Source organism: Ambystoma mexicanum, chromosome 10, assembly GCF_040938575.1.
Source record: "Ambystoma mexicanum isolate Mex_15411 chromosome 10, UKY_AmexF1_1, whole genome shotgun sequence".
Lineage (NCBI taxonomy): Eukaryota > Metazoa > Chordata > Amphibia > Caudata > Ambystomatidae > Ambystoma > Ambystoma mexicanum.
In genome coordinates this window covers 1,643,495,535-1,643,521,275 of record NC_090932.1, presented here as the reverse complement: position 1 = coordinate 1,643,521,275, position 25,741 = coordinate 1,643,495,535, and the positions used below count along the sequence as shown (strand labels likewise).

At 46.8% G+C, this 25,741-nt stretch overlaps 1 protein-coding gene across 1 annotated transcript in view; it reads right to left on the bottom strand.

Moving 5' to 3' along the window:
- The window catches only part of HIRA (histone cell cycle regulator), a 1,376,152-nt gene that overhangs the window by 1,171,383 nt on the left and 179,028 nt on the right, over positions 1-25,741 (bottom strand). Inside the window, exons 3-6 of the mRNA XM_069620059.1 lie at positions 22,955-23,065; positions 19,404-19,494; positions 17,002-17,096; positions 16,216-16,311 (exon numbers count right to left, since the gene is read on the bottom strand). Coding sequence (XP_069476160.1) covers positions 16,216-16,311; positions 17,002-17,096; positions 19,404-19,494; positions 22,955-23,065 — 393 coding nt within the window. The remainder of the gene's footprint in view (positions 1-16,215; positions 16,312-17,001; positions 17,097-19,403; positions 19,495-22,954; positions 23,066-25,741) is intronic.

The window sequence follows — 25,741 nt, the reverse complement described above, 5'->3', positions numbered from 1 at the left end:
ACAGACATCGCCGGCCACAGAAGAAGGACGACTTTGCAGCACCCCTTGTAGGGAAGAAGGGCAGTTTTGGATGGAGCCATGCCAGTATCCAGTGACCAAGTCAAGAAGTATATAAGTTCCGGTCTGGCTCCAGTCTGCAAGAGAATGGGACAGTTGAGGGACACCGCTCAGGCAGTAGAGTAATTTGCTCCTATCCTCATCTCTGTAAAGAATACATTTTTTATCCTTGCAAGATAGACTCTAGGCCTTAATACCCTAGAGGGGTGAACCTTAATGTGGTGTGAGCGTGATTAGGGGTACCAGTATAATTAAGGGGTACCCCTGTAAGTTGGGCTACCTTTCAGTGGTGACCCCGACGTGATCGTAGTTTTTTGCCCCCGTACTTTGCGAATCTATAATGACTGGTCCCCTAAATCAAAAAAACACATTTATCCTGAGCGATTTTATTAAGAGCCATTTTAAAAGAAATCCTCTCCGCTAACTGAAGCAGGGCGTGGCTCCAGAAAGATAGGCCAGCTTCGTAACGGAGGAAAACAAGTACAACACGCCCATGTGAGTATACTCTTGCAAGTAATAACATGGGAACATGTATGTATGATTGTATGGTGATGTGGATGATGTACGAGGTCAAAGGAATAGATGGAATAGGACTTTTTGGTGATGTATTATGGAATAGGACTTTTGGTGATGTGTTAAGGAATAGATTGGTTAGGATTTCAGATGATGTGTTAAGTAGTAGATTGGATACGAGGTGGGTTATGTATTGAAATTGTCGCATATTTTTGGTTTTCTACTTTTTATAATGGAAAAAAGGAACCTCAGCGTATAAAGGCTGAGAGGAAAGGAAGCCCCAGCTTATAAAGGAATGGGAAGTAAGGGATCCTCAGCCATAATAGGTTGAGAAGGTAGTTCCACGCATTATATTATTCTTTTATGACGATAAAAGCAATGGGGTCCTCTGCATATAAAAAAATGCTGGGAAGGTGGTATTACAAAGGATATAAGGAAAAACAGTAGTGGCTCAGTATAAGGAATGGGCCTGGATTTTAGTCAATTATTTTTGTATATTTTCTCTTGCTGTCTTTTGTGGTAAAAGTGGAAGGAAGGTGGATGAGTCGCGGTGTGCGTGTGGATGAAATAAAAGTGGAAAAGTATAAGTGGGTGGGGGAAAAGTGGGTTGATCTGTATTTTTGTGTAATCCGCAGAAGTGTATGCAGCATAACAGTAGGGTCCAAGTGAAGTATTTGGGATGCGCGCAACATTATGGAGGAAAAAACTGAATAAAACACATGCATAGGGTCCTGCGCCACTGTATTGTGACAGAATAAACAAACAATGGATAGTAGAAATGAAGGAGGGGGGGTGCTCTGCCGCTGGCCAGAGCAGGGCACCCAGAACAAAAACATGCTAGAAAATGTTTATTTTTAACTGCAAAATATAAAGGGAATAAATTCCAAAAAAGAAAATAGATCTCTGGCAATTATTTGAGAATATGGAAGATCAGGAAGGTGAAAAAGAGATCCAATGTAAAGAGATATACCTGTAACGCCTAAATCTGAAGTAGGGTATACAAACCCAGTCTATAAGCCTACAGTGGTAGAGAGAGTGTCGACAACAGGATTATCAGGATTAGCAACTAGGGGGTGAGGAGGGGGCGTAAGAGCTTTTGTACCTCCACCTCCATATAACTAATCCACAAGCGCTGACATGCCCGTATCATCAGTGTACCCACAGGGTCCACAAGCAGATATACATAATGGGTTAAAAGCATTGCGGAAGAGGTAAGTCAGGTTACAAGCACCTGAAGAAGAATCACCAGAAATAAGGGTACCGGTGCAGAAAAAGGGGATTGGAAGTCAGTAGATGTAATGTCCACAGCTGTGCACTTCGGAAAATTTTTCAGCAGAGGGCGCCCTGTGTCGATGACGTCGGGTCGATGTCCCTCGAAGGCCTCCGTCAAGGGCGACGTCACCGGATGTTATAAATAGGACGCACAGCGCCCGTAGCCTCAGTTTTTTTCCTCAGAACGTGTGGCACCAGTCTCATGCCTGCTTGACTGCACTTAGCCTTGCAGAAATGGAAGCTGCAATCGTATAGGAAATAAAGGGGCAGGCTTGGAGGGCGATGTGGAATACATTGGAGGAACATCCAGTCGAAAGAACGTTACCAGTTGGTAAGTAACTTGGTTCTCCAAATGGATGGTGTCCGCACATTTGACAGACTACCAAAGCAGTACCAGTAAATGGAGGAGGGACAAGAATTTAGAGTATCCAATTAGATTGCGGAGTAAAGTACCGCCTTCCCAAAGGCCATATCCTGACCATGGATTGTATCCAGAGAATAATGTTTAACAAAGATGTGGATTGAAGCCCATGTAGCAGCATCACAAATATTCCCAATAGGAACACCCTGCTGAAGGGCGGTGGAAGTAGCCACGCCCCTAGTGGAATGAGCTTGCAACCCTTCAGGAGGGTCCTTACCCGCCAATCGGTAACACTCTGTAATGGTGAGGATAATCCACCTGGACAAGGTCTGTTTGATAACAGTCTGGCCTAATCAGTGTCCAGCATATCCTACAAAGAGTTGATCGTCTACTCTGACCCTGGACATCCTAGAAATGTAAAAGCTCAGAGCTCTCCTAGGATCCAACCGATGGAGTCGCTCCTTTTCCTTACCAGGATGAGGAGGAGGGTAGAAAGAAGGAAGAACCACCTTTTGACTCAAATGATATTCAGATACTACCTTAGGTAGAAAAGAGAGACGTGCTCACAGTACAACCCTGTCCTTGTGAAACACAGTAAAGGGTGGCTTAGATGAAAGTGGCTGCAATTCACTCACTCTGCAAGCGGAAGTAACCGCACCCATGAGAAATTTAATAACCAAATTCAAATCCCAATCCGGCACCTGGAAAGGAGATGGCGGGAATACATTAGTCAGTCCTTTAAGAAACTGAGAAATCAAAGGAATCTTAAAGTAAGAACATTCTTCAGACGAGCGCTTAAAGATAGACAGCGCCGCCAGGTAACCCTTAATGGTACCTACTTGAAGGCCCCTGTGGGCCAAAGAAAGTAAGAAAGACAAAACCATAGGAATGGAGCACTGAAAAGGATCAACATTGTGACCTCTGCACCAGTCGCAGACCTTGAGCCAATGGCAACGGTACAGGGATTTTGTTGCAGGCCACATGGGCGAAAGCAACACCTCTATCACGTCATCCGGGAGGTCCCAATCCTTATACCTCAACCTTTCGCTACCAAGCGTGAAGGCTGTGAGTCTTGATCTCTGGATGGAGAACCTGACCCCCCTCCTTTCCTCCCTCTCTCCCTCGCTCCCTCCCTCGCTCCCACCCTCGCAAGAGCAGATCCTCTCGATAGGGAAGACGGCGTGGAGGGCAGATGGACATTTCTAGAAGGTCCGGGTACCATGCTCTCCTGGGCCAATCCGGAACAACGAGGATTATGTGGGAACCAAACCTCCATAACCTGCGCAACACGTGAGGAATCATGGGGACTGGAGGAAACGCGTTCAGTAGCAGGAATGACCAATCCACCACAAACGCGTTTCCGAAGGCTTTTCTTGGAGGAAATTCCCTCGAGCAGAATCTGTCAGACTTCCGGTTGACACTAGTGGCAAAGATATCCACTTGCGGGGTTCCCCAAAGGGCGAAGATCTCCTTAAGGACGTCCTGAGCCAACTCCCACTCGTGAGAGATCGTGCTCTGCCTGCTCAGAGCGTCCGCCGCCGAATTTTCGTCTCCGGCCAGATGAACTGTTGAGATCCAAATTTCCTGCTGGATGGCCCAGAACCAGAGCTCCATTGCTACTCTGCATAACCGAAGTGACCCTTCCCTCCCTTTTTTGTTGAGGTAATGCATGGCCACTATATTGTCCAGTCATGATTAGGACACTCTTCCCCCGTACAGAGGGCAGAAAAGCCTTCAGGCCTAGCCTGATGGCCCTCAGCCCTAACAGACTGATGTGGAGTCTGGACTCCGACGGAGACCAACGAACACTGGCGGTCAAGTCGGTGGCATGAGCGCCCCATCCTGTGAGGGAAGCGTCCGTCACTACAGTCACCTCCGGCCACGGATGCCAAAACGGTTCCCCCCTCATCAGGTTCCCTTCGTGGGCCCACCACAGAAGATCCTGCGAGATACCGAGAGTGGAATCTGAACAGGATCCGTCATCTTGCCGGAGAACTGCGACCACTGCGTCTTGAGAACCCATTGCAGGGTTCTCATCCGGAGTCTGGCCTCTGGCACCAGAAAAATGCAGGATGCCATGAGGCCTAGCAACCTTTATAATTCAAAAGCCGGGAGACTCTGGACATGTTGAAACTTGTCCACCATCTGCACAATGTGATGAGCCCTTACCTTGGGAAGCGAGCACTTCCCCCATAGGATGTGTCTAACACAGCCCTGATGTAGTGGAGCTGTTGGGAAGGTATCAGATGTGACTTCTTGAAATTCAGGGAGAAGCCCAGCCTGTGGAGGGTGCAGAAGTGAGACTGAGGTAATCCAACGCTTGCTCGGGAGTGCAAGCCCGGATCAACCAGTCGTCCAGGTAGGGGTAGACGTGAATCGCCCCTCGCCTGAGGTATGCTGCCACCACCACCATGAGCTTGGTGAAGGACCCTCGGGCGGAGGTCAATCCGAATGGCAGGACCCGAAACTGAAAGTGCGAGTCACCAGTCTCAAACCTCCGGTACTTTCTGTGCTTGGGATTAATCGGCACATGAAAGTAAGCATCCTGAAGGTCCAGAGACACCAACCAATCCTGAAGTTGAAGGGCCTGGAGGACTTGAGAAAGAGAAAGCATCTTGAACTTCTCCTTCCTGAGAAGTTTTTTCAACCAACGCAAGTCCATGATGGGTCTCAATCCCCCGTATTTTTTCAGAATAAAAAAATAAGGGTAATACCATCCCTTGTTCCTCTCCGTTAAAGGCACCAGTTCTATAGCTCCTCTCTCCAGCAGGGTTAGGATTTCCTGCGCAAGGAGCGAACCGGTTGCTTCAAAGGGAGTTTCCCCAGTGGATTGTCGTGAGGCCGCTGAAGGAAGGGAAGGAAGTAGCCGTGGGCTACGGTATCCAGCATACACGCATCTGAAGTAGTGGCTCGCCATTCTTTGAGATGCTGAGACAGTCTGCCCCCAACCGGTGAACCATGGGACATGGCCTCATGACTGTTTGGAAGAGGCTGCGGCTGTGCCTGAAGGCAAAGAGGCAGCTGCCTGAGCGGCTTTTGCACCACTATTTCCCCAACCACCACAGGTACTTTTTTGATGGCCCCTTTGACTAGCGGCCCCTCTCATTCTACCAAAGGAGGAGTATTAACGAAAAGAATCTCCCCTCCATTGCTGTCCCCTAGGACGAAAAGGCGGAGGTTGACGCACGGCTGCGCTTAAAGATTTAGCCGCAGCTATCGAGGTCTGCAACCTCTCAAGACTCTTGCTGCCAAACAAATATGCGCCATCAAAGGGCATGTTCAGAAGACGGGCCTGCACATCCAGAGCAAATCCCGACTTCCGCAACCAGGCAAACATGCGTATAACGGTGCTCGCAGCCATGGAATGGCTAACACTGTCAGCCGGATCCAAACCCGACTGAAGGGATTCGCACATGGCATCCTTGCTCTCTTGCACGAGAGCAAAGAACCCATCCCTTCCTTTCCCCTCTGGAATATGCTCAGCTGCTAAAGAAACATAGTTCCACAAAGTGTGTGAGAACCTTGCCAAGGCACAAGTGGAGTTGGCCGATTCAAGGCCATGCTCCCACCAGAAAATACCTTCCGGGCCCAACCGTCGAAGCGATTGTCGTCCCTATCCGGAGGGATGGTAGGGTACACCGCCTGCCTCGAGGTGGGCGTAGCCGCCAGTACCACCAAACTCTTGGGAGTGGGGTGAGTAGATAAATAGCTGGGGTCGCTAACGGAAGGGCAGTATTTCTTAATCAAAGATTTATTAACAGCCGGAAGAGATTCCGGGGACTGCCACGCATCTGCCACCCTTTTCTGCAAGGTGAGATGAAATGGTAAAACTGGGTCAGAGCACGGACCTTGATCTAAGATGTCCGTTAGATCATCCTGCACAAAGTCATCAGGAGGACTGGACCAGCCCAGATACTCAGAGACCCTAGCCATGAGCCTCCAGTATGAAGACTCTGCATGAGCACCAGGCTCAGGCCTACCAAATTCCACTTCTGGAGAAGTGTCCAACCCCCTGGCATCATGGAGGGTCTGCCGCAACTCCTCCAATTGACTGTCTCCAGAAAAAAGTGGAGCTTCATCAAGTTCATCAGGGTCCTCAAACTCAGACCTTTCCTCCTCTTCATAAATGTCAGCCAGGGGGAGTTGAAACCCAGGTCTGGTGACAGAAGAGGGCCTGGAGTCCAAAACTGGCCTCACAGACTTCGCCGTAGCCTTCCTAGGAGGATCTACCACACCGGGGTGCTCCAAAGGTAGATTGCGGGCAAAAATACCCGAAGACGTTGAGAGCGCCACGAGTCAACGTTGGCTTCGAGCCCTTAGTAGGTTGCTGCGGTCTCGCTGGGGACGAGGATCGAGACCTAGAAGCACGTCTCTTGCAACATTCCGAAACCTTGTCCGAACGGGACCTCGAAGGCTCCCGATGCGAGTCGCAACGTGGACCCGAGCCCGAAGGCGTGCGAGCCACGGTACAAGACTGATCCTGGCCGGCTTCAGTAGAAGGCGCGACCGGACCCGTGCCCTGCGATTGAAAAATTGCTAACATTTGCTCTTTAAACACAGCCCATTCCTCCGGAGTCAAGGACTTCATAGGGCATGCTACCTTCTTTGAGGCACCCTCCTCCGAGGAGGACGGGAGAGGTGACAGCACTTCGTAGAGTGCCGGGACGAGGAAGAAGAATGGCGGGAACCACTCCAGGACCAAGATTCCCCGGGACTCCTTCCGACGCGGAGAGTCGCCCCTCGAGTCGTTGGTGGAAACCCCCTTGGACGATTTGGATTTTCGGGACTTAACAGGCTTAGAGCCCCTACCTACCTGGAGCTTCCCCTTCCGCTCCCGCAAGGCTCTGGCAGTCAGCGACTGGCATTTTGAGCAGTCGTCGGTGTCCTGCGATTAGCCCAGGCACCACAAACAAATGCGTCTGTTTCTGGTGCCTGTCTTGTGGTGACCGCGATGACCCAGAGGACATGGAGAGTTTGGACTTTCCGCTCAACGCTGCGTGTGGCTCACCGGTCGGTGATGTGGTTGACTTCCGGCCGTGGGGGTTGTGCTTGGTGTGATGCGACTTGGTAGTGCTTGAGCCGCCCGTTGTCGGCCCATCACAGAACTGCCAGCTTACCTGTTGGGGTCGAGGGCTCACACGCGGGAATCTGACGGGTCCCGATCGCCCACTGCATCACTTAGGACGTTGATGCTGCCATCGCTGGAGGGCCTCTCGGCGTCCATGGCGGCCTCGGCCTGCATGGTGTGGTGAGCCCAGCACTTGGTTTTGCGATCCTTTAGTGTCTTTGGCCTGAAAAGTTTGCAAGACTTGCAGCCTGGAGAAATAAATGGGAGTAAAGGGGAATATGCATTCTCTTAGAGAGAGACTAAAATATGAACCTCCTCCCCGCTCTCCCTACTGTGCAGGGTCAAGACCGTTGAGGCCTTGGAAGCCCGTAGTCAAATGTCCATCGAAATGGGAGTCGCTGTTGCCGACGGATGGTCTTGTCCTTGAAGCCGTTGCCGGAGATCTTGTAGTGAACGGTTTTCGAAAGGACAGAAAGAAATACTAAGTTAAACATTTCCTAAAGTAATGGCGTCAGCCAGGAAGGAACTCTGCGATAGGAGTCTGACTACAATGGCAGAAAAAAACAATCTGAGGGACCTTGATGCGTGAAGGACAATGGAGTAGACGTCACACTAGGGGTAGTATTACTGGCGTGCCTTATCGACATCCCTTTTTGAGTTTCGAAAAAAACAAAATGTGATACTCCACAGCTTCCACTAGATGTCGGCCTATGCATAGCATATAAATCTAAGCAGATCCACAAGCCTCAGAAATATTGCTACACCTCTGGATTTTGACTACTAGGAAGAGCCATATCAAGGTATCCCCGAGCCCTTGGGCAAGGAGAGCGACTCGTCCCCAGGTGTCTCTTGTAAACACAAAACATTAACCTTGTGCATTTGGGCTTAGTTAACTACCAGTCGAATTTTTTTTTACAGTTGGTGACCCCTCTAATATTCCAAGACATTATATTTAGGGATTCACCCCCATGGTCATCCGAATTAAGCACCTGCCGTGAGGTATCACAACACAGCTCATGCAACTTAAGAGTGTCTCATACCCAGAGCGATAGTACAATCTTTTACCATGCGATTCTGTAACAGGAGATAATAAGCAACTTAAACATAAAACAAAACCCTTTGCCATCCCCACCTACGCCAGAAACACTTGCACATCAGCATTCTGCCCCCTCCTTAAACCAACACACATACAAAACAAGACACACTGTCTCAACGGGATACTGGTCACGGCTGCACCGCTTGGGTAAACCAGCAACAGAACTAATATCACTCTAGCATGGTGCCAGATGAGCTTCTTTCAGGTTTTAGAATAGCGATGGACAGATCACACTGCAAAAGGAGGGGTGTGTGCTTGGATCAGCGGTTACTGTCTCCCTGGGCTTCGATAGGATCGGACAGCTCAGAGACAAAACGGTCAGCCGATGCAGGGTTGATGAAGAACCAGGTCTTTCCATTGTGCACTACACAGAGCTTGAAAGGGAACAACATGGCGTGTCGAGGTGTTTTTTCCTAAGCTTATTTTTAACCGCCTGAAACAACTTCCTCTGTTCCTGAACTTGTGGGCTGAAATCGGGGAACAGCCTGATAACTGAGGAGCCAAACAAAGTTCGCCCTTATCCCTCACAGATCTGAGAAGGGCGTCTCTGTCCCTATAATTGAGTATCCTGGCGTTGATAGGTCTTTCTGGTGCACCCGAGGGTGGCTTAGGGGCAATGGAGCAGTGCGCTCTTTCGACCAGGAACATGGTAGATATCGAGGGGATGCTCTGGTATTTCCAGCAACAGTTTTTCTACAAACAATTCCATGTTTTCTATTTGTGAAGATTCGGGGACTCTCACAATACGAATATTGTTCCTGCGTTATGTTCCATCTAGATCATAATTTTTGGCCTACACACGTCTCACTGATTGTTGTAGAGACACCACCTCCCTCTGTAGGGATGCCACCCTATCCTCGATGTCCCACAACCGCGGCTCCAGCTCAGTCATGCAGCCACATGACTTATCTATTTGAAAGGCTGAGGTCGCCACCTTGCAAGTTAGCATGTTGAGTTTGGGCGGAGGATATCTGTGCTGTTTTTAAAGCAAGCAGGGTCTGACTTAAAGTGCGCACATTAATTGTAGTGGAGGACGAGGCTGCAGCGGGTGGAGGGGAGGGCTGTTCCTGACGTGCAAATGGATCCATTTCAGCTTGCTTATTGTTAGTCCCCATTTTGGTGATTAGTAGGCCAGTTGCAAAGGATGGTCTGTAGCAGGAGCCCGGGGTCAGTGGTAGCCCCAATTAGGATGTTGTAACGTACTGGACAAGCCTGAGGGGAGCAGCGACTATCCCAGCGTCACCTCACGTGTTGCTAATCCGTGTCGCAACAGTGACAGGCCTTAGTGGGTCGATGGTCAGAGCTTCCCACTTTGAGAAGAAGGTTCACCAGGGACTTGGCAAGGTTCACACTATCTGCTATGGCTGAGGTCAGTATAACCAGCGGCTCTGCAAGCGTCCACAAGGATGTACGGAGGTCATGCCAGAAAGAGCATCAGAATAAGACTTGTCACAGCAAGGCAACCCACCACGCTGGAGGCCAAGCAGCACAGGGCATCCCCCAGCGGAGGGGAAACGCAAAATAAAAAGCAGTCTGAAGCCGGAGTTGAGGGAGAGAGTTTTATGCCCAGGGGCCACGGACTCTGCCGTCCCACAAAGCGCACCCAGACCAAGAGCAGGATGTGGTGAGGATCCTACCGGTTAGGATAGCTGAAGTTAGTACAGCATGTGGAAAGTGTCCCAGGAGCTGTGCGAGACATATGAACAAAGAGCGTCTGAGTAGGTCCGGTCGCAGCCGAGCAACTCGCTGCACTGGCGGTCAGACTGTACAAGGTATCCCCACCGGAGGGCAGGTGTAGAGTCAAGAGAAGCTGCAACCCGAGATCCGGAGTAGAGCCTGCAGCTGCAGCGGGGCTTGAAATGAGGAACGAGGATGAGACTCTCAACCCCACTGCGGGCAACGAGGGACAGGAAGGAGACGGCAGTGCGCCAGGGGTCATAGCTTCCCGTGACCCAGCCGGGTGTTGACAGGCCTGCAGTGGAAGCGGGTTGGTTGCCTGTAGGCAGCCCGCGGGAGAAAGCACCAGCGGGATGCAACTCACCGGGGGCAGAGCTGTACCCACAAAGTCCGGAGATGGAGTGCTGGATCTTGTCCCAGCAGGGCGCAGGTGGAATCCGAGCCCCTGGAGGCGGGCGGCGGAGGCAGTGCACGTCCCGTATCCTCACGAAGTCGCAGAGGTTCCGGGCACAAAAGAGAGCCGCAAGTCGCAGACTGTGCTGGATGCAGCCCAAGCCGCAAAAAGGTACAGGAAATACTTCACGTTGCAATAGTCAAAATGCTGGTATTTGTAGCTCACGACGACCATGGTAGAGTAGGATGGTGAAGGATATTAAAGTTGCTGGATGTGAGCTCTCTCAGGCAGCGGCCATCTTGCAGCCACCAACAGCGCCCCTCTTGGAACTGTTTTGAACTTTGGAGCTTACAAGTAAGCCAGGAGCTGGAAGAAGCTCAGAACTTTGTTTGGAACACATTGTTTAGCTTTAGTTGTGAGGGCAAGCATAGGTTCTGGACACAGACAGACTTAAGTTGAACTTTTTGACTCAGACCATCCTTTTCTTTAGGTAGAGAAATCCCACCTTAGCTTGGGGCAAGTTAGACCTTCATCCATCCTGACATTTAAGTTAAATAAAGTAAGCTTGTTTGAACTTTGAATTTGTTGTCTGTGTCTTGCTTCATGATGCCTTTACAAAGGATAGAAGAATGTACATCATAGCTCATGTACAGCCCAGTTAAAAGTCCCAACGAGCCCAGACGCAGCACTGAGGAGGGGGAAGTAAAATGTTGCATGAGGTCAGCTGGATCGAATGCGAGCATTCTCACTGTGACAAATCAACTTCCGGAGTACCAGTGGTCCAAGAGTGAATATTGGTTTCTAAACCAACAATCAGCACCACACCTCTAATACACTGTAAGGCAGAATCCTGTGAAGTTCCCTTAGGGAGCACTACAGACGTTTAAGACTACAGGTATATGCAAGAAACTCCCCTTTGGTACCAGTCTGTACCACAAAGATTTAGTTGGTAGCTGTGGCTAAGCAGTCAGACTTATCTCAAGAGGGAGATGAGCAGTATTCAGGGTTTACACATTAGGACTACAGTACTATGGAACAAGGAAACACTGACCAAAGCTTGGTATCAAAAAGAATATATATTTATTTTTCATACTCTAATGTTCACACACAAATCACTATTATTAAAGCAAGTTAAATCAGTCAAGAAATGTATACACAACTACCTATTTAAATTGTAGACAAGTTTGAGCAAGAGTGAAAACTGAGCAAAACGGCACAGTGAAAACCAAGCAGAAATGGCACTCTATCAATATCTCAAAAGGGAGGGAAAGGACAAGTTATACAGGTTTAGACTCTTTAGCACACCGGAAACACTTCTCAAGTAGATTGTGGACAAGTTAGGCAAGGCAGTACTTTAGCATATGCAATACTGAGGTGAAAACCGAGCAAAATGGCACTTCACAAGTTTAAAAAGAGGGAAGGAAAAGGTGGTTATAAGAGTTAGGTGCACTAACGCATTTCTAGATGAGAATCAATCAAGAGAAGGCAGTTGTAATAGATTTAGCCAGAGTCAATAGGCCTGTGCCAGTGTCAATGGTACAAGGCAATGTGCCCAGGATCAAAATGTTCTAGTAGCTGCAGTCAAGTCTTTGTTTAACGGCAGTTGCAGAGGGTGAAAGACAATGTTAGACGAGAGGGGCGGCTAACCCAGTAGATAAGTAAAGGATTTAAAAGACCTTTAGCGAAACCCAACAAAATGGGAGGGCTGACGGAACAATGTACCTTTAAAGTAGAAGAGGCTCCTGCGGTGGCGGTAGTTCCTGGCAGTTCCTGCAGTTCGGGAGATCCAGCAGAGGAAGAGAGGCTCTTGTCGTGGAGGAAGGTTCGAGTCACTGCACTGCCCAGGGATGAAGCCAGCCGCGGTGCTGCCAAACAAATAAAAGGTACGCTCCTTTAAAATCACGGTCCGGGTGGATGGGTGCCTGGCTATCCGGTCTCCTAGTGCTTGGCACTGGCGATGCGACCAAGGTAGGTCCGGAAAGGCGATTGGCGAACTGGTTGGCCTCACCAGCTCAAGGGAAGAAGACTCATTCTGAGGAAGATCTTCTCAAGCCGTTGGAGAAAAGTGGTGAGGATCTGCAGCAGGGCTTCACCGGTGGTTCAGTCGTTGCAGATGTCTTCAGCTTCTCTACTCTTTGGTTTCTTAGTTCCAGTGGCGACGTCTTGTCCTCCAGTCCTCAGGACCCTGCTTTTATGCAGCAAGACCCACATTCATACAGCCTAGCTGTCACTCACACAGTGCCTATCAGGGCAGAGTGCGACTTGGGTTGCGTAGGCAACCCTGTCCAGGGTGCCTATTCCCCCTCCCACACATCCTGTCTACCCCAGACTCAGTGGCGCCGAGAGGAGGGCTTCTGTGCAGAAGCCCGCAAAAAGGACGAACAAAGGATCCCCAACCTGGGTTAGGATTATAGAGAAAGACACGAGAAAGAAATATTATCAAAGTTCTGGTAATAAAAACCTACCGGAGTAAAGTTAATAACAAAATAAACCAGCAGTATGTTAGAGGCTGTCAGTAAAAGTGGTAGCCTCAAACAGTGGGAAAATCCCATAGGGAAATATTTGCGGACGAATATTTATGGTAGTAACCACTGCCACCAGCCAGAAACTTTTGAGAGAGGGCCTATACGGTAGCCCCTCGAAAATGAACGTTAGGGAAAAACCATTAACCCTTCCCAGTACTTCCATAGTAAGATGGGTTGTACTGGTTTAGTACATAAGAATTTACTAGCAAAGTCAATGGGGACTTTACATGCCCTGGGAGACAGTAGTCAGTCCCAGGGTATGGAGTCTATGTTTAGGGGTCGCTACGACATCCCTGTTGTACGGCACAGAGGGTGCTGTGTAACACACTTAAAAAAAGACGGTTCCTATGAGGGTGAGAAAACCCCATACACCAGAAGCACACAAGAAAGCCTAAAACACACACTAGCAATATGTCTAAGAGTGGGAAAAAAGAGTCTCGCTCTTAGCAGGAGAAAAAAATAAACCCTTCAAATTCAGCAAAGCTGCTGGGGGACTCTATAGGTAAGGGAAATTAGCCTTAGAAGAGAATTCTCCCTAACAAACACCAAAAGGGATCCGAACAAATTGCAATAACAAGCAACTTATAAACCTCCTTGGACGGAACGGCAGGCTTATCTCCGAAAGGTCATGGATCATTGGTTAGTTGCAACACAGCAAAAACGCAATTATTACCCAATGATAAAAGGGACTGTCCGGTTAGGTTTGTAACAAAAATATCTACTTTATTTAGATCACAACAGACAGTTCCAGCAACACTACGAAATACAACCCACCCTGTAAAGGAATGCAGAGGACAGACAATTTCAAAGAAGGAAAAGGGATGCACTCTGGATACTGACAGTAGGGTAGTTGGTATGGTTAATAACTACAACAGTTTAAGGTTTCTTGGCTTCGGCACAAAGAGAGCAATGAGTCTTAAAATGTCTCTAGGAGCCTTCTGCGAATCACCAGGGGTACAGAAACTCAATCTACCATGTGCTGTAGGTGTTCTTGGTGCTCGACAGGGGTGAGTCGGCTTCAGGGCGCTTTGCAGGCTTCTGTGACAGAGTTCAAGATGGGAGTCAGCTGCTGGTATCGGGCAGAAAGCCGGTTCTCCGAGCCAAGCTGGGCGAACAGCTGCAGGCTGGCCTACACAGCAGCTCTGGGTCAGGAATCTTTGTCTCAGTGCTGTATGCTGGCTCTGAAGCATTGGTGGAGACATCTCAGATGTCTTTCAGCAGTGGCTTGACAACGGTCAGCGTTGCTGTCCGTTACAGATCGAGGCACTCGACTCACTCGAAAAATGTCTTTTAAGGCAGATGTTGGTAGATGCTCGTCGAGGCACTTCTCCCAGCTTCTTCAATGGGCTTGTGTCATCCTTTAAGGCAGACGGCCCCTTGCTGAGGAGTGTGTTCGTGGCAGCTGTCTTATTCTTGATTGTATGTTCAGAGACCTTCTGGTACTTCCTTATCCAGGAAGCTTCCTGCAGACCTTAGCAGGACACGCTGTGTGGGTACCGGTTCTGGAGTGGCTGGAGTGTCCACTGGGTTCCTTATCTCCCTCTATTCCCTGCAAGATGTTTTTGGGAGGGATCTTGCTTTCCTCTTTGGAAATACCAGCATTTTTTCACTGGCAGAAGATGCAAGGCAGCCTGTACCTTCAGCCAGGGTCCAAGGTTGAGTTTGTCTTTGTTACTTCAAGCAAAGTCTTCAGATGATCTGCCAAAATAGGGGCTTAATCCCCTTTTAAAGCCACGTGGACCATTGTTTGTCTGTTTATTGATTTGTAGGGCGCACAAAACCCTTAGGTAACTGGGCGCAACAAGGTACAAGGATACATAGAGCTTAGTTACACTGTGATTGGTGTAGGCTAAGCATACCTCAATGAACCAATCCTGAGGTCCCTACCAACAATCTACTGTATGCATGAGGTCATAACCAGAGTGCTTTGCAACATCAAAGGTAAAGTGATGAAAACTTGTGATACTAAGTCCCACCCATCTTCCTGTCCGTTGTTGATCAAGGAGTCTCTCTAGTTGATGGTTCCTAATTAAAGTGGCAGGTCTACCTTGAAGCTGCGGCAAGACCAGACACACTCTGGCTCCTGCAAACCACATTCTCGTACCTTATGAATGGTGTTCCCTTAGCTTAGTTAGTAAACACACAGTCCCAGAAATGACAGCTCACTGTCATTGATAGCGAGGGCAGGAGCTGGCTTCAGGTTGACACAGTTACCTATGAAAGGTTGTTGGGTTTTCTGTCTCCTCTGTTACCGTCTGCAGCCAGGCCGCATGTGGGTCTGTTTGAAGTGCCCTTCAATTGCTAGGTTAATCGCGGGCACCAGATGCAGGGCCAAACAAAAGAGCAGGCGTATCCATGGAGCCTTTGTTAGTTAATCAGGATGGCCATGTCAGAGGGAAGCTTGGCCCTCCCCCTTCCTGGAGATGACAGTGTACCCCTGGCTGTCACATTCCAACTAAACATAACAGGGCGGACAGTGCCTGAAGGCTGTGTCCACCCAGAGTACACAGGTCTATGTGTATGTCGTGGTGTGAGCATAGGAAAATACCGGAGGATTAGCTTCACACATTTTCCTGAGGTGGTCTACCATCATTCCATTTCATTAAACATTTCAAAAAGCCCAGAGGGCACGCCCACCATGTAGATGGTCGAATTCCTCACACTCACACGTAGGCATGTGCTTTGCCTTTTAAAGTCATAACGGACAGCAAAAGGGTTTCCCATCCAGATACATATACGTGCTTTAAAGTTTTCACAAGACATGGCATGATTCCTGCCTAAGAAAATTTCAACTGTCAGATTGATCAAAATGTACATCCCTTTGGTGAAACCAAATTTCAGCATACTAAAGCGAGATATGATCATTTTGGTGGCATGCGGTGCTCGATGACGACAGCTGAAAAGGGGAAGTAGGATCATGCTCATGATATACTTTGCATCCAATTTATTAAGTAGCTCTGTAATAGGAAAAGAACCTAAAAGCCAATCGGGGTGCCGACAGGAACTGAAAGAATCTCTCCTCTCTGTACAGTGATGTGCATTATGGAAAGAGGTTGCAAAAGCAGAGACAAGCTGACAGGAGTTGAGATTCATTTCTTTTGAAACTTCCTATATGTGTTTTCCATATTCCCATGAGTTTGCCTAATGTATTCATGCATTTCCATGGTTTTTCTGTAATCCAAAATAGCTGGTGTATGGTCGCCAATATAACAGAGCGTCTCAAATATTGGTGGACAAATTAAGAGCTCACACCTGGGAACTTCAAGGCATTCCAGATGACCACTGTGTTGTCCACACTGCAGGATGCCAGCCAGGCATCATGGGGCGACCAGGCAACGTCCATCACATCTATGGATAATGGGAAAAGCAGGCATTAAGAGACGCAGCACTTGCCTTCATCACTCTACATGATGGGGTTCATGAGCATACATTTACATCATCCACACATTAGGATGTGGCACACTGTACGCAGAGGTAAGAGCCACATGCCTGTGATTACTAACAGATCTAAAATACTGTCAAACTCCCAAAACAGAGTTACAAAAAGATGTTAGGCACTGCAAATTAACTACTTTGCAAGCTCAACCACTCGCAGAACTTTACTAAAACACCTCAACCGTGGCTTAGATAGTATCCTGATATTCCAGTCTCCACTATCCACATGCATGTAACTCGCGCAGCTCTGCTCATGCACCTCATCCATGACTTCGAGAACTTCCTGATATTCCAGTCTACACTATCCACATGCATGTAACTCGTGCAGCTCTGCTCATGCACCTCATCCATGACTTCAAGAACTTCCTGCTATTCCAGTCTCCACTATCTAAATAGATTGAGTCTGGAATACAGACACACACCCGTTTATTCTACCAATGGCCATCCAAACAGATCTGATTGAACAATAGTTGCATAGAATAATATTATTAATACCTGCAATAGTATATGTAACAAATAGCATTATCAGGTTGAAGATATGGTTTTGAAATACATGTCCAAGCAGGCACATTTTTCAGTTATATATTGTTATCGTAAACTCACCCCCAGTATGACTCCTGAGAATTGAGACACATCGCCACTGCTCCACGTTTGCAAGTTTGCTGCTAGACCCAAACACAGTGCTTGGCCCAATGTACCTGCAAAACAAGGAAGCATTACATGGAAGTTGGTATCAGTGGGCGCATATCTCTCACAGTGCTGTGCATCCATCTGGCATTTAGGCTTTTATTTCACAGACTATGAATATGTTAACCCTCGGAGCACTGTGTAGCTAAAGGTTTTGTGACAAGGTGCTAGATGGTAGTGATTGACAGAAAAGGGAGGATAGGTTAAATTGGGAGACAAGAGCAACGCCCTAATCAGTTGGGATGAAAAGGGATCAATAGGAGGGGTCAACAGACGCACACTATGGGTTGGCAGAGATAATGATGGGTGCCAGCTTCACAGAGGAAGTGAGACTGAAAAGTGTTTAAGAGTGAGGAGAGAAAGATTATGGGGAGGAGAGGGACACCCACCATTTTGGTGATCATGGAAAAAGAGCATGAAGCAAAATCATCACTGGAGAGGGAGGACGAAATGGAGAAGAGTTTTGGAGGGGCCAGCATGACCTGGAGCGTGAGGAGCCACTTAGAAGGGTGGGAGGGGAGAGAGGTAGCAGACTGAGGTAGCAGGGAGATTTGTCAGAGTCCACTGTTGTGGTGAGTACAAGGAGAGTATTACTGTATGGATGTGAGTGAGCTTAGTGCACAGAGTGCAAAGAGGAGACGCAATAGTTGCCCTCAGTTATTGGATGGCCACGGTTGTTAGCAGGAATGAGAAGTGGTGAAGAATTGGGTGAAGAACAGTGCACAACATGAGCAGCCAGTGAAGTGTTGACTTCAGTAAAGGTACGCTTGCTAGAGTAAGCAAGTGAGGGAAAAAAGCTGTGCAGGAGACCCAGGCATGGTTAAGATGGAGGCATGTAATCAGGCTCGAATTTTCTTTTTCTGCAGGCTGAGTGAGGCGAGAGTAGGAGTTAAGGGGAAACAGACAAAGTGGTGGTGTTTGGTGAGTGATCCAAGGATGAGGATTTAACGAGAGCAGATGAGCCTAGAGAGGAGGATAGGAAGATAAAGTCAAGCGAGTTCGCCTGAGTGAGTGTGGGTGTGGAGGTTATGCAGGCTGATCAAGAAGTGGTCTAAGAAAGTGGAGTCCAGTGAAGCGGGGGGTCTTTGACAAGTTAGTCCGGTTGAGAACACTCATAATAAGGGTAGTAACATCAGTTGGGGGAGTTTCAAGTAGTATGCCAGGATCAGCGAAGAATAGTTTGAGTGTGCTTGGCGGGTGATAGATGAGAAGAAAAAGAGAATGCAAGTGCTACAAACGAGTGAGAGCCCTGTTCACTCGGATGATCCGTGGATGATGGGGCATTAGGGCCATCTGCTCACGCTGCTGCCAGAGACCCTTTCACACACTGCATCCGTCTTCCTGACTAGCTTCTCCTACAGCCTACCAGTGACAGACCCTTGCACTGCCTCCTACCACCTGGCCCCTTCTACCTCCAGTGAAAACTCCAAGTTCATTTTACTAAATGTGTCAATAAGAATATATTAACTTGCTTTATAAATGCCATAAACATTATCATCCCGTACACACAATAAGTGCAAGCTACAGAATATGATGGTAGTATGAAACAGTTACACTTGTTGTCATGTCAAAATATGATTGATTAATTTAAAATAATACTTCCAATTAAAACAGTAAAGTCCATAAGCAGCTAATAAACACCTGTTAAATAAAGATAAACTGTATAGTGCCTCAGGTAAAAATTACAATCCTATAAAAGCAGCATTACCTTGCTAATGTAAATGAAGTAGGTTCTATTATTGATGTAAATGTCTGAAATATGAATATGAATGTTTTGAAAAGAATATTAACTGCAGTATCAGTTAACATGTCACTATATCCATTAAACTTAAACACAAAGGCATACCAAGGCAACATGCTAATCTGTGATAACTCTTTCAATGTGTTTCATACCTGCTGAGAAGAAGAAAATAAAAACTCTTCACACTTGCCTCTCCCCTCCACCAGTGGAAACTCCTCACAATGCCCACTAATAAGCCTCAACCCTCTTTGAGGGGAGGGGAATTGAGATTTTGCAGTGCATGAGTTGAAATTGCCAACCAAGAACCATTGTTTACGAAAAATGCAAGAGTAGGATTGAAATAAACAAAAGAAAAGGTGAATAGAGTGATGCATAGCTGTGATAAGCAATACATGCAAACAGGCATATGAAAGCCCCTGCACTGCAGAGGCCTTACTGATAATCTTCTCTCGTAACAGTAATCAGAGATGGCTTGTTCTCATTCATACACTGCAGAACGCTCTACACACTTCCCCGGACCTACAGCTGGAAGGACCTCTGCCCTCTCCATTGCTTTACTGCGCTGAGCAAGACTTACGCAGCTCGCTTCCAAAGCATGATCAGCTTGTCATCACCCCCGGATGCCAGGAAGGACCCACTGTTTGACCATCGTACACAGTTCACGCAGGCTGAAAGGAGAAGGTAAAAACAGGTAATTCATGGCTGGAATGCAACTTAAAGCTTCAGGGAAAGTGTCCCACAAAGCAAAAACATACAAGCAGATGTTTACCACAATGCTAAATCATCTACGCCTCGGAGTCTAACCCTCCACTGGCATTCTTTCTAATCTACCCCAAAGAGACGAAAGGCTGAATTGTCCTGACTGGGAGTCATACTTGTGACCTGCAAGTTGTTCACCATGTGTATTCATCTATCCAGGAACTGAGGGAGAAGGTGCCAAATTGATACATTGCACCGACATTTTGAGGGCAAACATCAGATCAGTAAGTATTGGACTGACAAAGGGCAGAATGATTTTCACAGGCGCGGTGTTAGGGAGAATTCTCAGAAATGTGCTAATTCCCTCCACCTTAGAGACCCCCAGCAGCTTTGCTGGATTTTGAGCACTTGATTTTTTTTAACCTGGAGAGAGTTGGACCCTTTTTCCCCACACACACGTTTTTCATGTGATTTTTTATCTCTGTTTCTTTTGGTTATGGAACCTGACAAACTCCATAGGCGTCATCTTTTACATTGTGTCACACAGCACCTTCAGTGCATTGGTACAGGGAAGTCTTCCAGATTTCCCAAATGTTTAAATAGCTTCTCTGGGATAAACTACTGTTTCCCAGAGCCATAAAGTGCAATTGACCTTACTTTACTTACATATGTAACTTTCTAGACCCAGCACTCACTATCTTACAATGGAGTGCTGGAGGGGTTGGGTTACCTACTATCCCCCTTTGTCTAGCTTTCCTCACTGAATGGCTGGTGGCAGTGGTTTACTTTTAACTACTGTGGTGTGCACTTACCAGGGGCTGCGTTCACATCTGCAGTCAAGCACCCAAGGGTGCCATTTGTGTCAAAATGGCCCTTCTTTTTTTGACATTTCTTTGTGGAAAGGTCCTTCTTGGGATTTACTCTGCGCGCCAAATCAGCTTTGGTCCCTTTGTTCGCTTTGCCTTTGGCGGGATTCACAAGTCAAACCCACCTCTGGCCCCAGGGTGTCTGGGGTAGGCAGGAAGTGAGGGAGGTGCCCGAAACACCCTGTGCTTAGTCTCCTAAGAGACGCAAATGCACGCTGTAGTGATTGGCAGGATGACTGTCCGGCAAGGACAGCCACCCTCCTGGGTGACTGACAGGCTGGAATGAATGGGAGAGAACTGAATAAAAGGTGAGTTTTTTGTCTTGGAAGGCAGAGTCGACCACTGGACAAAGGAACCGAAGAAGAACTTGAAGAGGACGCCTGCTGCAATTCCTGGGCAATTGGTTTGCCCGGTGACGCCCTGCTGCTGTGCTGAAACTCTAAATTTGTATCGACAGAGAAGCCCCTGCAAGGACGACTTCACCCCTTGAGTTGGTGGGACCATTCAACTCCAAAGTAAGCCACCTGGACATTCTCTCTGAGCTGGTAGAAATTCCACTGCAGTTGCTGCTGGAACCAAATAGCCAGGGAGAGGAACACCAGATTGTGTGTGTTGCTTTTAAGCTGGCCAAGAGCTCCAGGAATATCCTCCGGACTCCCAGGAAGCAGGGAGAACCTACCTGTCATTGTAGAGTTACTTGCATCTTCTACTAATCACAAGTCTAAACAGCTTGTGGTCCTACATGGATTCTTCTTTTCTTCAAAGACGTCTAAAACATTGTGCAAACACTTTTCTACTTACCAACAAGAAGTGATTCAGCCCATTGACTTTGGCCTAACGTATTATAACTGAATGACTCCGCTTAGGGGATCTAAAAGTATTTGACTGCTGAAGAATATTTGTGATCTCTTGTTTGTTCTAATAACCTTTTCCTTTAACCAATCTCTAAAAGTATTCTAAATGCAACAGTAAGATATTAATGTCCCCAGTACCTTAGCCATTGAAGTCAGTTGAGGGTGTAGGTTGTGACCGTGGGCCATCCCAAAAGGGTCTTTACTGATTTAAGAATATTAAGAGTGTGTTTGTTTTGAAGTGTATTTGAGTGTTACTATTATATTGCTCCCTTCTGAAGAAGGCATATTCTAACTGACTGATAAATTAATAATTGTTTATTCAAGAAACCTAGTATTTAAGTGTTTATTTGAATACTTGTCACTGTGAATCTCTGTGTAACCCCCCTACTGCTCACATTGACCCCTCTTCAGATAAGCCTGGCTGCTCAGTCACACTACCAACCTGTGTAGTACAGACTTATACCAAAGGTTGGGTTCCTATTGCCAGGAGGTCAGGGTTGTTGTAGTGCACCCAAAGGGTACTGCATATAATCGTGCCTAATACGCAAGACTGAGGGCTCCACATTGGAGGTGCCCAAGCACATTACTCATGTATGTATGTTATGCTTGCAGGAAGATTACCATTTTCATTTACCTTTGTTTCCAATGAATAGAGATGCTTTGATCCTGCTCAGGCACTCTGTGCTCTTAGGACATGAGTTCATTAGATAATGTCCGATTAGCAGATACAGGGAAAAGAGAAAGTGCCTTTATGTTTCCAGAAATAGATGGATCAAACTATGGTTATAGTGAACTCTGGTGCGATTGTCAAACGGCCTGCCACCCTTCTCTAATGAATAAATATAAACTGCTATATTGGGCAAAAAAATGACCTCCCACATACACAGAGCCTACAGGTGTTCATGAAGTCCTAACGCTGCAATCAGAAATGCCCTGTAAATGCTCCTACAAGTCCTTGCTCTCAAGTGGAAAATAAGCAGAAAAGGCTGATAAGTTTTCACTGTAACATTGTATAAGAAATGGGATACGCTGTCTGTGACCTCGCCATGATACCTAAGGGTCTGGGTGAGTAACAAATGAAATAAATAAAGATAAATAAAAAATAAAATAGGACGGAACTTGTTCATTCAGAGAATGCAATACTAACAGAACTAACTTCAATAAATAGCATTTTGTAGTATTAGAAGGCCCCTGTGACCGTCAGCAGGCTGGTCCAAAATGAGATTTTGGAACGTGTTTGGTCTTTGCACCTGTAATCTCTGGTCTACTTATGAGTCACGAGTTAGTATTACTTTAACATTGTGCAATAGCAGCTGCTAGCTCTTTCTCCAAAGGTCAGCTGATTGAGCAGACGCAAAGAAAGTGTTGCAGGAACTAACAAATAGATATGGGTGTGAATGTCAATACACAAGAGACGTTGTAGTACCTTCCCAGCTGCCAAAACAAGACTCTTGCAGCCATTTTCCCAACTTTCTACTCTTTTGGGAAGGGCTAGAAAGGACACAGACAATTTAGAAGGGACTCCACCAACAACCGAAATGAGACCTTCTTTGCGGCAGAAGTTCAAGAATGGAATAACCCGGTACCAGTGTCATTTTTTAGTAGGTCCCATAATTATGTTAGATTTTTATACATGTATTGAGACGATATGTTTTATACTGATTTCTTTTTGAATAAGCGTCCGTGACTCCGCACTGCATAACACCTACCTAAATGATTGTCCATCTGGCAAAGCATCTTGGGAACACTTTCACTCTTTTCCGCGTCTTCTTTTAGGACAGGTGGCATGTTCCAGATAACAACCTTCCCAGAATCTTGACCTGAGCAAAGAAATAGCGATGATACAGTGCATACACAAACAAGCTTCAGAATCCTACCCTGTGCAGAGAGCAATGATACAGTGCATACACAAACAAGCTTCAGAATCCTGCCCTGTGCAGAGAGCAATGATACAGTGCATACACAAACAAGCTTCAGAAACATGCCCTGTGCAGAGAGCAATGAGCAGAATCCTGCCCTGTGCAGAGAGCAATGATACAATGCATACACAAACAAGCTTCAGAATCCTGCCCTGTGCAGAGAGCAATGATATAGTGCATACACAAACAAGCTTCAGAATCCTGCCCTGTGCAGAGAGCAATGATATAGTGCATACACAAACACGCTTCAGAATCCTGCCCTGTGCAGAGAGCAATGATACAGTGCATACACAAACACGCTTCAGAATCCTGTCCTGTGCAGAGAGCAATGATACAGTGCATACACAAACAAGCTTCAGAATCCTGCCCTGTGCAGAGAGCAATGAGCAGAATCCTGCCCTGTGCAGAGAGCAATGATACAATGCATACACAAACAAGCTTCAGAATCTTGCCCTGTGCAATGAGCAATGATACAGTGATACGGTGCATACACAAACACGCTTCAGAATCCAGCCCTGTGCAGAGAGCAATGATACAGTGCATACACAAACAAGCTTCAGAATCCTGCCCTGTGCAGAGAGCAATGATACAGTGCATACACAAACAAGCTTCAGAATCCTGCCCTGTGCAGAGAGCAATGATCAGAATCCTGCCCTGTGCAGAGAGCAATGATACAATGCATACACAAACAAGCTTCAGAATCCTGCCCTGTGCAGAGAGCAATGATATAGTGCATACACAAACAAGCTTCAGAATCCTGCCCTGTGCAGAGAGCAATGATATAGTGCATACACAAACACGCTTCAGAATCCTGCCCTGTGCAGAGAGCAATGATACAGTGCATACACAAACACGCTTCAGAATCCTGTCCTGTGCAGAGAGCAATGATACAGTGCATACACAAACAAGCTTCAGAATCCTGCCCTGTGCAGAGAGCAATGAGCAGAATCCTGCCCTGTGCAGAGAGCAATGATACAATGCATACACAAACAAGCTTCAGAATCTTGCCCTGTGCAATGAGCAATGATACAGTGATACGGTGCATACACAAACACGCTTCAGAATCCTGCCCTGTGCAGAGAGCAATGATACAGTGCATACACAAACAAGCTTCAGAATCCTGCCCTGTGCAGAGAGCAATGATACAGTGCATACACAAACACGCTTCAGAATCCTGCCCTGTGCAGAGAGCAATGATACAGTGCATACACAAACACGCTTCAGAATCCTGTCCTGTGCAGAGAGCAATGATACAGTGCATACACAAACAAGCTTCAGAATCCTGCCCTGTGCAGAGAGCAATGATCAGAATCCTGCCCTGTGCAGAGAGCAATGATACAATGCATACACAAACAAGCTTCAGAATCTTGCCCTGTGCAATGAGCAATGATACAGTGATACAGTGATACGGTGCATACACAAACACGCTTCAGAATCTTGCCCTGTGCGATGAGCAATGATGCAATGCATACACAAACAAGCTTCAGAATCTTGCCCTGAGCAATGATACAGAGAATATACTAATGGGCTTCAGAATCTTGCAATGAGCAATGATACAGAGCATATACTAATGGGCTTCAGAATCTTGCAATGAGCCATGATACAGAGCATATACTAATGGGCTTCAGAATCTTGCCCATTGCAAACAGCAATGATACAGAGCATAAGAAAATGAGAGATGAAACCATGTATATACACAAATAGGCTTCAGACTCCTTCCCTGTGCAATAGGAAAAGATGCAGGACATATACAAATGTGCTTTCAAAACTTGCCCTGTACAATGAGGAGTGCTGATACAATGGATATACAAAGTGGCTTCCTTACACTTCTACAAATTACTTTAATTTCTAGCGGCAAGGGACGACCAGGAGATGATGCAGACTTCCTGTTGGGATGATTTCTCTGCTCCCCGCAGTCAGTGGATGTGAGACTCTGAACCACATAATAACTACAGGTGTTAGCACAAAGTTCTCCCAAAAAGATGTTAAGAAAACAGAACGTTGCCTTCTGTAAATATATTATTTATTTTTATTGATTTTTTTTTAAAATTATGTTTGATTTATTACAACCCTTTAATAAAAAAATCACTTACAAAATTTCATCTTAAAATCTCACAATTTACATCACAAACACAATTCTTAAAAAAAGAAAAGAAAACACCCCATATTCCATTATATCCTGAAAAAGTCTTTTTGACTCAATTACAAGAGAAATAGGTCAAGTAGAAGAAGAAAAGAAAAAGGGTACATCGCCCCTCATAATTTAGTGCATTGGTTCGATGTTAATTCTTACAATTTCAATACGTCTATTAGATTAACCAGGTTACTCACCGTAGTGACCACCTTAACTCCTATTCCATAGTACCCTTTCCTCCATACTTATGGGACATCTCTCCGTCCTGTGGGATGGGACAGGAGCACTTTGTAAAAAGCATCCAAAAAAATGTTTCCAAAAATGTGTCCTTCCTCTCTTTCTGCGCGGGGCGCGGCACGGCACACGACCGTAACCCCGCCCACATGGCTCCGCCCCACGCATCGCCCATCAGTCCTTTTCTATCGCCAGGTCAGAGACCTATT